The 15,945-nt window shown below is 33.5% G+C and overlaps 1 protein-coding gene across 1 annotated transcript in view; it reads left to right on the top strand.

Moving 5' to 3' along the window:
- LOC120313381 (diacylglycerol kinase beta-like) overlaps positions 1 to 15,945 on the top strand; it is a gene marked incomplete at its 5' end in the record, with an annotated part of 243,270 nt that overhangs the window by 19,132 nt on the left and 208,193 nt on the right. Inside the window, 2 exon segments of the mRNA XM_039355272.1 lie at positions 305 to 390; positions 7,819 to 7,908. Of these exon segments, the coding sequence (XP_039211206.1) occupies positions 305 to 390; positions 7,819 to 7,908 (176 nt within the window).

Here is a 15,945-nt window from a genome sequence, read left to right as displayed (position 1 = left end):
TTTCCCAGGAGATTAATATTTTACTGCTCACCATAATAAACTGCATGCTATAATGAAACTAATTTTATTATATCCTTTTGCCAGTAATTACCATCTTAAGGCTATATAACATGCTCTTGTAATATAGATCATTGTATTTGAAAATTATAATTGTTATGAAGTATGTGCCATCCTGCTGCAAGCTGTATTTAGCTGGTTCTTTTTCCAAAGTGAGCAAGGGTATCTGTGTGTAAATATTCTATTCAATGTGTTAGTAAAGAAAGCTTCTGAGACATAATTTCATTTTTTTTTTTTACTTTTTCAGACTACATTTTTTTTGAGATGTTTCTGATTTTAGAGTATTGGCATGTGGTGGTGATGGAACAGTAGATTGGATTTTGGACTGCATAAGTAACATGCATTTTTGTTTTACGTAAAACTAGTAAGAAATTATTTGTATTGTATAAATAATTCTAAATTCATCAGAAAAAGCCAAACTTTCTTTGCTTCATGTTGGAGTAATTAAAAGAAGGGAGGTTACAGAAAGGAAGTTGGTTATGAGAGTTCGGGGAAATTATGAAACAGATATTTTTAGTTGTTGAAATGCTTCATATATTGCTGATAGGGAATGTCTAATAGTATTATAATTCTTTGTTAATGCATTGGATTTTTGTCAATTATATAGGATACAGTTTATCAAATTGTAATATCCTATATAATAATGACTTTATACCTCAATATTGAAGAAACATATAAACATAGAATATAACAGAATTGGAAGGGACCTTGGATATCTTCTAGTTCAATCCCATGCTCAAACAGGAGAATCTATATCATTCCAGACAAATGGCTGTCCAATCTCTTCTTGAAAACCTTCTATGAGGGAGCACCCTCAACTTTTAATTAATTGTTCTCACTATCAGGAAATTTCTCCTTAATTCTAGGCTTCATCTCTCTTTGATAAACTTTCATCTGAAACTTCTTGTCCTGGCTCAGGTGCTTTGGAGAATAGGTTGACTTCTTCTATGACAACCCCCAAGTATTGGAATCTGCCATCATGTCACTCCTAATTATTCTCTTTGTTACTCTAGGATACCTAGTTCCTGCAACTGTTCAATGTATCATTCAGCTTCCAGAACCCTTTTTATTTTTGTTGCTCTTTTCTGCACTCTTTCTAGATTCTCAGCATATGAATATTTCTTAAAATTATCATTATTTTATTATAAGCTGAAAATATTTTATCCATAGCTTATTTTACTTCTTAAGATTTGCTAAACAGATAACCTGACCTGGATGCATAGTGCAAAATTTATGTAAGATCAATCAATATATTAATATTTAAGAAATAATACATATTTGTGTATATAACTGCATACAGGCAGTTCTTGACCTATAATTGTTATGTCTCCTGCCCATTATATTACAAATCATGATGGTCGTTAAGTGAAGTAGCAACATGATCATCTTACTTAATGACTCCCATCCTTGCTGTCCCTAATGTGCTTGTTCATTGACCATACTGGTTATCAAGTAGAGCCTCAGGGCTGAGGAACCCTAGGAGGCAAGCATAGGCCCAGGCTTGCTTTTCCTGAACTTTCCCACCCCTGAGACACTCTTCCTCTGCTTCCCATTTCTTTGAGTCCTCATAGTCCTTAGATCTGCTTTTCTTCTCACACCGCATATCTGCAGGCCTTTCTCCACTATCAGTACCGGCAGGCCATAAACCACAGAGCCAATCAGTCTTGCCAGAGTTGAACAAAAAGCCTGTTGCCTCCCATGTAGATCCTCATATCTCCAACCACCAGGGGATGGATGACTTTACCCAGGTTCTCATATATATGCTAAATAGGAGTGGGGAGAGAGAAGGGCTCTAAGATACCCCATAAACTGTGGGCCTTGGGCTCAACTTCTTCCCCACCCAATACTAACTGGAACTTGATTTGAAAATGGGAGGAGAACCTTTGCAGTGCCTCTCACTCCAATCCCCAGATTCAGGTCAGAAAGAAGCCATGATTGATAGTATTAAAGCTATTGAGAAATCAAGTGGGGCCAAGAATCCTGACTGAAAAGTGTCCATATAATCCACTTACTCTGGAGTTGAAAGCAACCACCTTCCCGAAAAAGGGAATCTTCGAGACTGGGTGAAAATTATCCAGATCTGCTGTTATAATTTATATAACAGATGGATCCATGAATGAAAGTTTGATAAGATTTTGGACAGAAGGATCTGGGTACAATGAATATTGGGGGAAGGATATTTGATGGACACTGCTGCAGCAGTGGCAGAGGCTTCTGCTGCATCCAAAGCATAAGCTAAGGATTTGTTTGATTTTTCTGGGGTATTATGAATAATAAGGAGTATGTGTGTGTTATATTGATTGTGTATGTATTTGGTTTTTTTTAACCCCTTCCCTAAAAAGTTTGTATGGAAGTGATATAATCCATTCCAATACTAAAATTATAATATTTTATGAAATTATATATTTCCAGCAACGGTTTGTAAACCTTTCACTATCTGTCTCAAGGTGAAAAACCAGATCTGTCATGGTCAGGTGATGCAAAATACAAATTCAATTGAATTTGGACTAGGAGCCTTACTAAATCCTTGTGTTGTTTACCTTTTAGTTGTATTTTTTAAATTGAAGTGCTTATTTATATCTAGGTAGCATTAAGAAAGATGAACAATTCTTTCAATTAGAAATGGTTTATAATATGCGACATGCATGAAATTATTATTTTGAGAGGAAGATAGAAATAATACTTGGGGAAAAAACATAGAAATAAAGACTAGCAATTAAAAATAGACATGCAAAAGCTTATGTCATTGAATGAAATTTAAAATATAACTAGAAATAAGAATAAGAGTTAACTCAGTATACAGAATAACAGTTTTTATAAATGTGTTAAGATTTTTGATTTAAGACAAATTACTTTTAAAAAATTGTGTTTCTTATATTTCATTTTTCATATTTGGTGCTGTTCTACCTGTTTTAATGTTTATTAAATGGCAATTTTATATAAAATTTAATATTAGAAAGGATCACCAAAATGTTTGGAACCATATATATTCTCTTACAGGTTAAACTGTGTATTAGAACTACAAAAATGCAAAGGAAATCCTGATAGTTTCCAATAAATTACTTTCTCTGTGCTAGCATGTTTAAAATCCAACTATACTCCGTTACAGAATAATTGTGATACAACGTCTAAACCCTGGTTTGGTAAATAATGTTTTAAAAATGCAGAGCTTAGGTAGTTTCTATCTACAGAAACCATGAGACAAAGTACTCACCAATATTCCTGAAAAATCTTCTGTTCATTGAAAAAGGAAATACAAGTTTCCCTTGAGAAGGAAAATTAAAGCTAACTGGAAAAGGCTGCACAAGCAATTCTCAAAAATCAAAGATATGGCTGAGAACCTAACCAAAATAATTACAGATTACTATCTCTTCCTCCTCCACCACATTGGGACGAAGGACACAACAAACAACCTGAGTATAAAAGTGAGAGATTACAAACAACTAGACAATAAAGTTAAGAAGCTAGGAGCACAAGTAGTATTCTCATCAGTACTCCCAATGAAAGGCCAATGCCCACTGAAGGAAAAAAGAATTTTAGAAATAAACTATTCGCTAAAGGGTTGGTGTCTCCATGAAAACTTTGGTTTTCTGGATCATGGACTGTATTTCCTACGCAAAGGACTCTTGGCAGGGATGGGCTTCACCTCATGAAACAGGCAAAAATATACTTGGAAAAAGATTGGTCCAACTCATCAGGAGGGCTTTAAACTAAAACTGAAGGGGGAAGGTGACCAATCTCTAGATTCTCTAGAACCCCAAACCAATCACAAATCCCAAGAAAACAAATCAAACAATGAGGTAGGCAGTGATGAAAAAAAAAAAACCTTAAACAACAATCTGGAGATACAGGAAACATACCCATGGACAGGCATAAAAGTCTTAAATGCTTATATATTTACTTGGAGAGGAGGTCAGGACAGCCCGGACTTAATCAGTCCCTACGGGGGTGGCGCTACATATACAAATGCTCAAAGCTTGGGGAACAAACAGGGTGGACTTGAAGCAATAGTACATGAGGGAGGGTATGACATAGTTAGCATAACAGAAACCTGGTGGGATAAAACCCATGAATGGAAATAACTAATGAATGGATACAAATTGTTCAAAACAAACAGGTCTACAAAAAGAGGAGGGGGAATTGCACTATATGTAAGAGAACACTACATATCTTCAGAAATGTACATGATCAAAGATAAAATCTCTCCAGAATGGGTCAATATAAAAGAGAAAAAAAAGTGACATTGCCATAGGTGTATATTACAGGCTACCCAACCAATCAGAAGAAATAGATGAACTCTTTGCCAACCAGTTAACAAACATGTGTAGGAAGCATACCACAGTAGTAATAGGAAACTTCAACTATCCAGATATCAACTGGAGACAATCTCTGTAGTGAGCGGGAGAGCAGATTCCTAATCAACCTCGCTGACAACTTTGTCACCCAAAAGGTGGAGGAGAGAACTAGACATAAAGCTTTATTGGACTTAATCCTTACAAATAGAGAAGAAGTGATAGAGGGAATTGAAATTGCTGGAACTTGGGTGAAAGTGACCACATCATACTGGAATTTAATATAATGCAAACACTAGCAATAGAAAACAGAGTCTTTAACTTCAAAAAATCTGACTTTAATAAACTCAAAGAGAATCTAGGAAAGATCCCATGGATGAAAATCTTAAAGGGGAAAACAACCCAAGAAGTGTGGGAAACCCTGAAAAATGCAATCATAAAAGCCCAGATCAGCACAATACCATTGAGAAAGAAAAACAAGAAATTCAAGAAGAAACCAGTATGGCTGCACAAAGATTTCTCTGACAAACTGAAAGACAAAAGGGACAAATACAAAGTCAGGAAAGCAAAGAAGAGAGACTTTCAACAGAATCAAGGATAATAAAAAGTTTCTTCTAACATATTAACAACAAGAAAAAAGTCAAGGAAAGTGTAGGCCCATTAAAGAGAGATGTCAAGGAAATAACAGGCAACAGGGAGAAAGTAGAGCTGCTTAACTCATACTTTGTCTCAGTCTTTATACAAAAAGAAATTACACCCCAACATACCAAAAAAAAAAACCACAGCAAAAGACATACTAGAAACAAAAATTAAAATAAGAAAATGGTAAGAGAATACCTATCCGACCTTGACTAATATAAATCACTGGGACCCAACATATAACATCCCAAAGTTCTGAAAGAACTGGCAGATGTTATCTCAGAACCATTGTACCACATCTTTCATACATCCTGGAGCATCAAGGAAGTACCTGAGGATTGGAAAAGGGATCATGTAGTTCCCATCTTCAAGAAAGGAAAAAAATGGACCCAGGAAACTACAGACTAATCAATGCCTGAGTAGATCCTACAAAGATAATAAAAAAACAGATCTGCGAACAACCAGAAGCAAACAAAGTCATAACCAGTAGCCAGCACGGGTTTGTTAAAAACAGATCATGCCAAACCAATTTTATTTCATTCTTTGATAAAGTGACTAAATTAGTAGACCAGTGAAATGCTGTGGATGTAGTATACTTAGATTTCAGTAAGGCATTTGATAAAGTAGACTACAACCTACTCCTTGGTAAACTAGAAAAGGTGGAATAGACAACATCACAACCAGATGGATCTGTAGCTGGCTGACAAACTGTACTCAGTGAATAGTCCTCAATCGTACTACATCCACATGGAGAGAAGTAAGGAGTGGGGTACCACAAGGTTCTGTCTTACACCCAGTACTGTTCAATATCTTCATAAATGACTTAGAATTGAAGGCGAACCCATCAAATTTGTAGATGACACCAAACTGACAGGAGTAGCCAACACCCCAGAAGACAAACTGAGGATCCAAAAAGATCTACACAAACTTGAACAATGGGCCCTATCCAACAAAATGAGTTTCAATGTGGAGGAAAGCAAAGTTTTATATTTAGGTAGGAAAAATCAAAGGTACAAGTACAGATTGACTTAAAAACAGTAACTGTGAGATGGACCTTGGGGTCCTCGTATGATCACTTGACTCTGAGCCGGCAGTGTGCAGCAATAACCAAAAAAACTAATACAATCCTGGGTTGTATAAACAGAGGTATAGAATCAAGATCATGTGAAGTATTAATACCACTTATAAAACCCTAGTAAGATCACACCTGGAATACTGCAGCCAATTATGGTCACCATATCAAAAAAGATTTGAGAGTTTGGAAAAAAATTCAGAGAAGAGCAACTAAGATGATCAAAGGCCTGGAGACTAAAACATATGAAAAATGGCTGCAGGACTTGGGCTTGGCTAGTGACTAGTCTAAATAAAAGAAGAAATAGGGGAGACATGATAGCAGTATTCCAGTATCTGAGGGGCTGCTACAAGGAAGTAGGGGTCACTTTGTTCACCAGAGAGAGGGACAAGAAACAATGGTTATAAACTGATCAAAGACAGAAGCAACCTGGAATTAAGGAGAAGCTTCCTGACAGTGAGGACAATCAACCAGTGAAACAGCTTGCCTCCTGAAATCGTGGGCACTCCATCACTGGAGACTTTTATGAAGAGAGTAGACAATCACCTGTCTGAGATGGTATAGATTTTCCTGCTTGAGGAGGGGGATGGACTGGAAGACCTCCAAGGTTCCTTCCGGATTCCTATTCTATTCTATTCTATTCTATTCTATTCTATTCTATTCTATTCTATTCTATTCTATTCTATTCTATTCTATTCTATTCTACTCTACCCTACCCTACCCTACCCTACCCTACCCTACCCTACCCTACCCTACCCTACTACTCTACTCTACTCTACTCTATTCTATTCTATTCTATTCTATTCTATTCTATTCTATTCTATTCTATTCTATTCTATTCTATTCTATTCTATCTTCTCCTGCTTCTATAATATAGAATGCATTCTATTTCATATTCTTCTTCTAGGTGATGATACAATTAGTAGCTGGTGATAAGAATATGTACTTGCTTTCTCCCCCCCCCCAAAAAAAAAAATCAATGCATGTTTTTCTGACAAGGAAGAGAATTTAGAGAGCTGAACTGGGAGAAGTCTTTAAGAAGTCTGACTTTAAGAAGTCTGAAATGCTACTGAGATGGCAGAGAAATCATCTCTTGCTCCTAGCAAATGCCTTGATTATGGATTTGTAGCCAATCAATGCCCAGGCAATGGGAACATATAAGGAAGTTGTAATATAAAGCTGCAAGAATTCTGTGTGGTCATTAACTGTCAGTGGCAAATGAATTTTGCGTTACAAAATAGGACCAGCTTAAAGCTTTTTGACTTCTGCTATGCATTAAATACTGCTGTTTATCTACAGTAGTTTTCTATTTCTTCTTAATTTCTATATAATTTCACTGATATCTGTTATGCTTTGGTCTATGGCTAATGGAAACACTGATAATTTATCATAGACTGTCTTGTAAATATTCTACAGTTCTCAATCCAAAATGCAATATATTGCTAGGGTGCATTTATCTTTGTGAGTCATCAAGTACCATAATCACTGATTTCTCCCCCCCCATTGATTTTAGCTCATGATAATTAGTTTCATAATCTATATCCTAAATGATAAAAAATAGTTTTGAGGAGATAGTAATTTCCTCTTGTAGACTACTGGCAAATTCCTTCTCATTTGATATGTATTAATAGATTTTAAGGACCCAATTTTTTTATTAAAACAATATCTAACCACAATATTAATATAGTAAATTTTTATATCTATGTGCTGCCTCATCTGCTATTTGTCTTAAACTATGCCTACAATTTTTATTTACAGAAAAAGCAAATTTGATTAAGCATCCTCCTGTTGCTATTCTCCCTCTTGAAACAGGGAATGATTTAGCCAGATGTCTGAGATGGGGAGGAGGTAAATAAAAATAAACCTGCTTAAAATATAAAATGATTATTTTATCCATTTTCACATTTTAATCATTCATTTCTTTTTCCACAAAAACATCACATGTAAAACTATATCACTGTAAATATTTTAAATATATTTCTTTTAAAAATTCTTTATGATCTGGTATTTAACATACTGCAATTTGGTAGAAATTCATTGGATCAAAATTAAGGAATCTGAATTGTTATTAGCAATTATAAGTACCTGACTCAGTACCTGTCATGCTAATTGACTTTTTGTAATTCTGTTGAAAGATTTTTAGGATCCCAGAATGCCTTGCATTATCTTACATAGCTATAGTTGGAGTGAAGAAACGTGATTGACTTTGTGAACTAGGAGAAAAGCTGAATGTGTTCATTTCATCAGCAAAAACTCCACTTTATAGAAAAACAATGCATTACATCAGTGATCTTATTCTGTTGCTAGTTAACAATGTCACTTTAAAGGTCCTCTTAGTAGATAACCTATTGAAAGAATGTGGAGAGTAGGTAAATCATGTTAATTTGCTCTCACCTTTGACATATAAAATATTCATCCATTCCTATATTTATAGCCTGAGACCAATGGATATGATTTTCCACATTTTTATTCCTCTGGATATGTTATTTGCATAGGGTGAAGAAGTCAAGTAGTTTTATTTCACTGAAGTATGATTTAGTAAAAGAAAATCAAAATATGAACTATATATTATTTTCTTAAGGGGGAGTTGTTCATATACTAAATTATTGCTATTTGATCTCAAACATAATTTACTTATAAATGTTTGGTTATCTTTCAAAGCAAGTTCTTTCCTCCTTCTCCCATCCTGCGCTAGATTTCAGACAATCAGTCTTATGGTGCTCTCTACCAGGATCTATGGAGGCAAAGAATCAATTAAAAAAGTGTTTCATTTAAAACAAGCCTCCTGTAACCTTGTCTCCATTCTTCAAAATATGAAGACCAGATCTATTTTGTTGTTTCAGTACTTGATTTGTGAAATTACGGAAAGAAGGAGAATGAAAACCTCCCCAAGATGTTATATAAAGATAAGCCAAGGAAACAGGAGGCATTGATGTTTGTAAGTTCTGACACTTTAAGAGCCAGAGAAGTCCCAAAATACTTTTATTATGGTTATCTGCAGAAGATTCCAATTCATAATTTATTGCTGCTTTAGTGAACCCTGTCATTGAAACATCTTATGTATTGCTTTAATTTCTCTTGTGCTTGTTCTGACTTTTAAGAGAGCTTGTATATTTTTCTCCTCTTAAAATAAAGCAAGTATGTACCTGATTAGATAATGAAACCATTAAAAACCTATGTAAATTACTTAGAGATTTCAAAATGATAAAACATAAACAACTTAGAATCAGGTTACTTCATCTTACAATTCTATACATACCTTCAGAGCTACTATGCTTTTTTTTTTTTTTTTTTTTGAAAAATGGATTAGTATGGCATGGACCTGTCTATGGAATTGTGTCCTCACAGTTTTTGAACTCCCATCTTGATTAACAATGGAACCTTTTGAGACAGACAAAGATTTTTTTTTCATTGCTTTTGTAGGAAATCAGTATCACTTTCATTCTTAATAAGGCTATATCTAACATATCTAGTTGTACTTGATACAGTTAGTATTATGTATTCCTTTGTCATGCCTTAAAATTAGTTTTTAACAGCTTCAGAAAAAAATAAATCATAACTTAAAAAGCAATTTCCACTATATAATCAGTTGTTTGTCCTTCTGGTTCCATGTGCAATAGTGTCTCTAGTTCTACGTCACCAGTTCTATGTTGTTATAGCAAGACTTTGACACTTTCTTCATCTCTTACTTTTACCTGCTAACGATCATGGTCTTTATGCATGTTCTCCCTGTAATTATTTTTAACTGTCTTTCTAACTCTAACTTATCACATATAAGTTTTTGTTCCAATTAATTATTTTATATAGTTTTCTTGAAGTTAAGACTTGTTTTCCAAACTTCCAATAATAAAAAAGCAAAATCAAGAGAAATCATGTTATTCTTACTAACTCTTAATTAATCAGTCTTAATAACTTATGAATGGAAATTTGGGAGAATATGTCTTGAAGATACTTTTCTTAATTTCTGAAAAGGAAATAAAATCACTCTGATTCGTTTTGATCTTTTTTGTTTTCACATATCTATTTCACATCTTGTTTTCCTGGAAATAAAGGATATTTAGAAGAGATATTATTTTTGTAAATGCTATATGTAGAAGTTGTTGCAGAACATAATTATTAGAATGATGACCTTATTATTTTACTAAGTGGAGTTCATTTAGAAGGCAGCATTTAATTCCGGCTGAGTTCAATTTTGTACAAAATCTGTAACATTTTATTTCTTACATTGCTTTTCTTGAACATTTTTCTTTTTGAAATTTAGTTTCTGCTGACTACCTAATTCAGATTACTTCTGTTAAATCTTAGTAAATCAATAAATATTAAACAAATTTGGGTTATTTACTTAAATTAATTTTAATTAATTTTGCAATTAGCTTTCTGTGTCTTAGATCAATGGCACATTAAATCTTTGAGTCTCTCCTCCTAGGAACACCATCAACAAAAACCCACTTCATTAACAGTATTTTTGTAACTACTCAGTTCAGGGATATGTTTGAACTTCAGTGCATACATTTGCCTAAAATAGTTGATCTAACATTTGCACTCTAAAAAAATCGAATTAAAAATCCTAACTTTTCCAAAGCTTTAAGATATCCTGCCATTCTTATATAAGGTGCCACTCATTTTGTATGCACATTCTACATCTATAAAATATATTTAAGAAGCCATTAAACATTTAATACTTACTAATGTTCTATTTTGTGATTTATTCATTACAACCAAAAAGTGTCACTTATAACTAAGCTGCAAATATTTCAGCTTACATGTTCAATAGATGTCTAAGGAGAACTTAAACATTTTTTATTCAGATTTTTGCAAAAGTACTTCTTGAATATGGATGTAATTTAAGATATTCTACTAGAGTCAATTACATTTATGTGTGGTACACACTATTTTATCACTAGGATACAGAAACCCACATTATTCATTGTGTTCCTTAAGCTCTTTCCCGGATTGTCAGGAATCTTCTGCAGAGTAGAAGAAAGTGGAACCACATAATAAAGGATGCTAATTTAATTTTTTTCAGAACCCATGTTCTCTCATGCTATTACTGAAATCCCATAACTTCTTTTTTTCATGGACTATCCATTCTGGATTAAGGCTCAGTCACTTTGCAAGTCCATTGTTAATCCTAGAAAAATTCTTTCACCATTCTCGCCTCCTTCCTATGGTAGCTGATACCACAAGACTGATTTTTTTCTCTCTGAAACTTTTCATAGGATTGGAGAGCAGAAGGGCTAACAACAAATTTTTATGCTGGTAAGTAATTTTCCCTTATCAGTGACACAGACTTTTTGCGTGGATTATGAATTATTAAACAAATAACCTTTAGCATACACTGAATTTACTCCATTACTGCTGAATATGTTGCTTAGCAATTCTAATTTAGCATCTCATAATAGGAAACAATGTACTCAGTTTATCTTTTTCCCTCTACTATTCAACAAAAACACTATTGTGTACATACATACAATTGAAACTATATTGTTAAATGCAATAAAAATCAATAATATGATAGAGACTGTCAGGATAATGCCCAATAATGATATGACGGCTGCTGTGTGTTTTCATGGCATCATATAACTGGAGCCTGCTTAAAGGTAGAGGACTATTCTTATATTTGAAATAAAAATCTCAACAAAACAGAATGCTTCCTTGGTAAAGATTTAGAAAATTTCTCCCTCATTACTGAAAAAAATAATTGTTAGCATTGGAAAACATTCAAAAGAAATGTCGTGCTTCTTCTCTGTTTTTTTTATTCTTTTATTTTTCTTGTGAATAATCCTTCAGATATGCGGAGATTTTTGCCATTTCTGCTAAATTAGACAACTTAAGTATCCATTCCTCCATAGTAGGCAAAGAATTTTTCTTCCAATATTGCCCCACCAATAACCTTGCAGCTGTTACCAGATTCAACATCAAATTAATTTCTTTAACATCAAGATCTACAATAACACCTAACAAAAATAATTGCGGTATAAACTTTATCTTTCTCTTAAAAATCTTTTGAATATTCCACCAAATCTTAATCCAAAAAGCTTTTATATCTTTACAAGTCCACCAAATATGATAATAAGTTGCATCTAAGCTTCCACATCTCCAACATTTGGGCTGTAAGTTAGGATACATACAGGACAGCTTTTGAGGATCCAAATGCCACCTATAAAACATTTTATAAAAATTTTCTCTTAAATGTTGAGCTTGAGTAAATTTTACATTTCTAACCCAAATTGTCTCCCATGTGTCCAACAGAATTGGTTCTTGAATATTTTGAGCCCATTTTACCATACAATCTTTAACTAACTCCGTTTTAGAATCCAATTCTATTAAAACATTATAAATTCTCTTTATATGGGCTCGAGTTTTATCTTTAATCTGTTTTACCAAATTCACATCCTGTAAAGTAATACCAACCTTTTGATCTAAACTCCACCTCACTAACAGTTGGTTGTACTGAAACCAAGAATGTACAATATTTTCTTGCTTCAATTCAGCTAAAGCTTTTAATTGGCAATCCTTCCCTACCAAACTAAGTAATTCCTTATAAGAAATCCTATCCAAATTCACTTTCCTAGATACCCCCTCTATCGCATGTCCAGGAATTCCCCAAATTGGAATTTTATAGTTAACCTATAGTAATACTTCTTCCAGACACGCAATAAAGCATTTCTTAAAATATGAGATTTAAAAACCTGATCTACTTTTTATTATAAATTAAATATGCATGTCATCCATATAATAAATCCCATCCCTCAAGAAAAAGTATATTTTTATTAGTTAAATTAAGCCAATCACTAATCAATGTTAAAAGCCACTGCATTATAATACAATTTTAAATTAGGCGCCTTAAGTCCTCCTCTTTCCCGTGCATCTTTTATAATCTTAAACTTAACTCTTTTTTTCCCTGCCCAAATAAACTTGTTAATCCCTTTCTGCCATTCCTCCAAGTTGGCATCTTTTTTTCAAAATAGGTATCATTTGGAACAAAAAAAGAAACTTTGGAAGAATATTCATTTTAACTGCTGAAATTCTCCCCAGCAAAGATAGCTGTAGTTTTTTCCAATTATTTAAATCCTTTTGCACTTTTACCCATAATGTCTCATAATTATTTTTATACAATTTAACATTAGAAGCTGTAATATATATTCCCAGATATTTAACCTTTCTCGCTATTTCAAAACCTGTTAATTTAGTTAACAAATCCTTTTCCTTCATAGACATATTTTTCGATAGTATTTTGGTCTTCTTGTTGTTTACCTTGAAACCAGAAACTTTCCCATACTGGGTTATAATTTCCACCAAGTCCCTTACCAAATCTGTGGGTTGAGATAATGTCACAACCAAATCATCAGCAAAAGCTCTCAACCTATAATCATTCTTATTTATTTTTATTCCCTTTATTATAGGTAACTCACAAATTTTAATAAGTAAAAGCTCCATTGTTAAAACAAATAACAATGGAGATAATGGACATCCCTGTCTTGTACCCTTTTCAATTTTAAATGCTTCTGTTAACCCCCCATTAATTATAATTTGTGCTGATTGTTGTTGATAAATAGCCTTAAGAGCATACAAAAATTTATCCCCAAAATTCATTTTCTCTACAACTCTCAATAAAAATTGCCAATCTAATTGATCAAAAGCTTTTTCCGCATCCAAAAATATCAAAGCCACAGGGATTTGATTGTTCTTATCAATTAGATTAACAATTTGTCTTACATTATATTTCATGTATTTTCCAGTTATATATCCAGATTGATCACTATGGATCAATTGCTTCAAAACTTGCATTAATCTATTTGCCAATATTTTTGCAAAAATCTTGTCATCTGTATTCAAAAGAGATAGAGGTCTGTAATTCTTAGGCTGGGTCAGATCTTGATCCTCCTTTGGGATCAACGATATAAAAGCCCTTCTCCAAGATGGAGGTACCTCTGCTCCCAACAAAATACTATTAAAAAGTTCCTTCAGTGGTTCTATCATTTCTTCAGATAACATTTTGTAATAAATTGCTGTTAATCCATCTGTACCAGGAGCCTTACCAACCTTTAATTGTTTAATTGCCCAAAAGATTTCCTCAGAAGTAATTAAGCAATTCATCTCATCTCATTGGTCATTAGAAAGTCTAGGAAAGTGTGCTGCCTGTAAGTATTTTTCTATATCTGAAACTTGTATACTTTCATTAGCATATAACTTTGAATAAAAATCTAAAAAACTTCTTTTAATCAAATTTTGTTGATATACCTCTTTACCTTTATAATCTATTTTCTCTATAATCCTTGACTTCTGTTTCTTTTGTAATTGATAAGCCAACCACCTACCAGGTTTATTTGCATTACAAAATGTATTATGTTTCATATATCGCAAATTAATTGCAATCTGATCAGCCATTAACATATTAAATTTCTCCCTAAGCATAGTGATAGAAACCTTTAAACTATTATCCAGTGGATTTAAAATAAAAGCCTTCTCTTTGAGTTTAATCTCTTCTTCCAAGTCTTTATGTTTTTGCATCTGTTTACGCCTATGCGCATTATTCATATGAATCAAAACCCCTCTCATATACGCTTTACTAGCATCCCACACCATTGACATTGAAGTAGCTTATACATATTCAAAAGAAAAAAATCCTTCAAATATTCTCTACATTTCTGTGAATTCCCTTCATATCTAAATAAATTTTCATTCAATCTCCAAGTCCTTTTACTCCCTTCTTCAGCAGATAGCTCTAACCATACAGGACTATGGTCTGACAATATTCTGGGGAAAATCTTGGCATTCTTAACCCTAGAAAAAAGATCATTAGTAATTAAAAAAATGTAAATCCTGGAATACGATTGATGCCTGTCCGAGGAAAAAGTGAAATCTCTTTCTTCAATATTCCGTTCTCGCCAAATGTCTCTAAATTCCAAATCGTCCTTCAAATAAAAAAAAACTTTGGTTAGTTTAGCATGATTAGGAGATTTAAAAGAACTTTCTTGTCTTTACTTGAATCTAAAACACCATTCCAATCACCCATCATTATAACAGATTTATAATCCAATTGAGTTAATTTCTGATGTATCAGCTTGTAAAACTGTTTTTGTTGTTGATTAGGGGCATATACTTCAATGATAAGACATCTCTTACCATTTAATAATAAATCAATAATAACATATCTTTATTGTGGATCAGAATAAATTAATTTCAGCGATAAATCTTTCCTCACATAAATAACTACTCCCCCTTTTTTCTGCGGAGCAGAGGCTATAAAATGTAATCCCAGCCAGGAGTTAATCAAATACTTTTGGTCCTTTGAAGTAATATGAATCTCTTGCAAACATACAACATCATTCTTATGTTATTTCAAATAGTGCAAAACTTTCTTTTCTGTGGTGAGTTCAAACCATTAACATTCCATGTCAAAAACTTAGCCATCTTTAGTGGCCTGAAGCCTCTGGAACACTGCTTGTAGATCTGCCGTCGATGATTTCTTTGGTCTTGTCCCTCCCACTGGCTCTGAGGTAATCAAATGTGATGTAGACCTGGCATCCATTTTTTGCTGTTCTTTTTCTTTACGTCTATGAGCTGCACGAGTCATTCTCTGTTCCTTTGATCATCTTTTGTCTCCAAACACTGTTGCATAGATTCAACCTGCAAATCTCCTGAGATTAATGATATTGCTCCTTCAGCCAGCTGTTCTTCAAGCTTTTCATCAATTCTCTTAGATTGTGGAAATGGTGGTGTGCCTGCCTTCAGAACAGAAGCATAAAAATCTCTTGCGTTTAAAAACTGTATTAAGTCTATAACGTGTTCTATCATAGTTCACCACTATTCCAACAGGTAAATCCCATCTGAACTGAATCTGTTGTTTTTTAAGTTCCTCAGCAAAGTCCTTTCTTTTTC

This window comes from Crotalus tigris, unplaced genomic scaffold (genome assembly GCF_016545835.1).
Source record: "Crotalus tigris isolate CLP2741 ecotype Arizona unplaced genomic scaffold, ASM1654583v1 scf7180000018651.982201, whole genome shotgun sequence".
Classification (NCBI taxonomy): Eukaryota; Metazoa; Chordata; class Lepidosauria; order Squamata; family Viperidae; genus Crotalus; species Crotalus tigris.
Note: the sequence above shows the minus strand (reverse complement) of the source record. Positions and strands in the feature narration are given on the sequence as shown.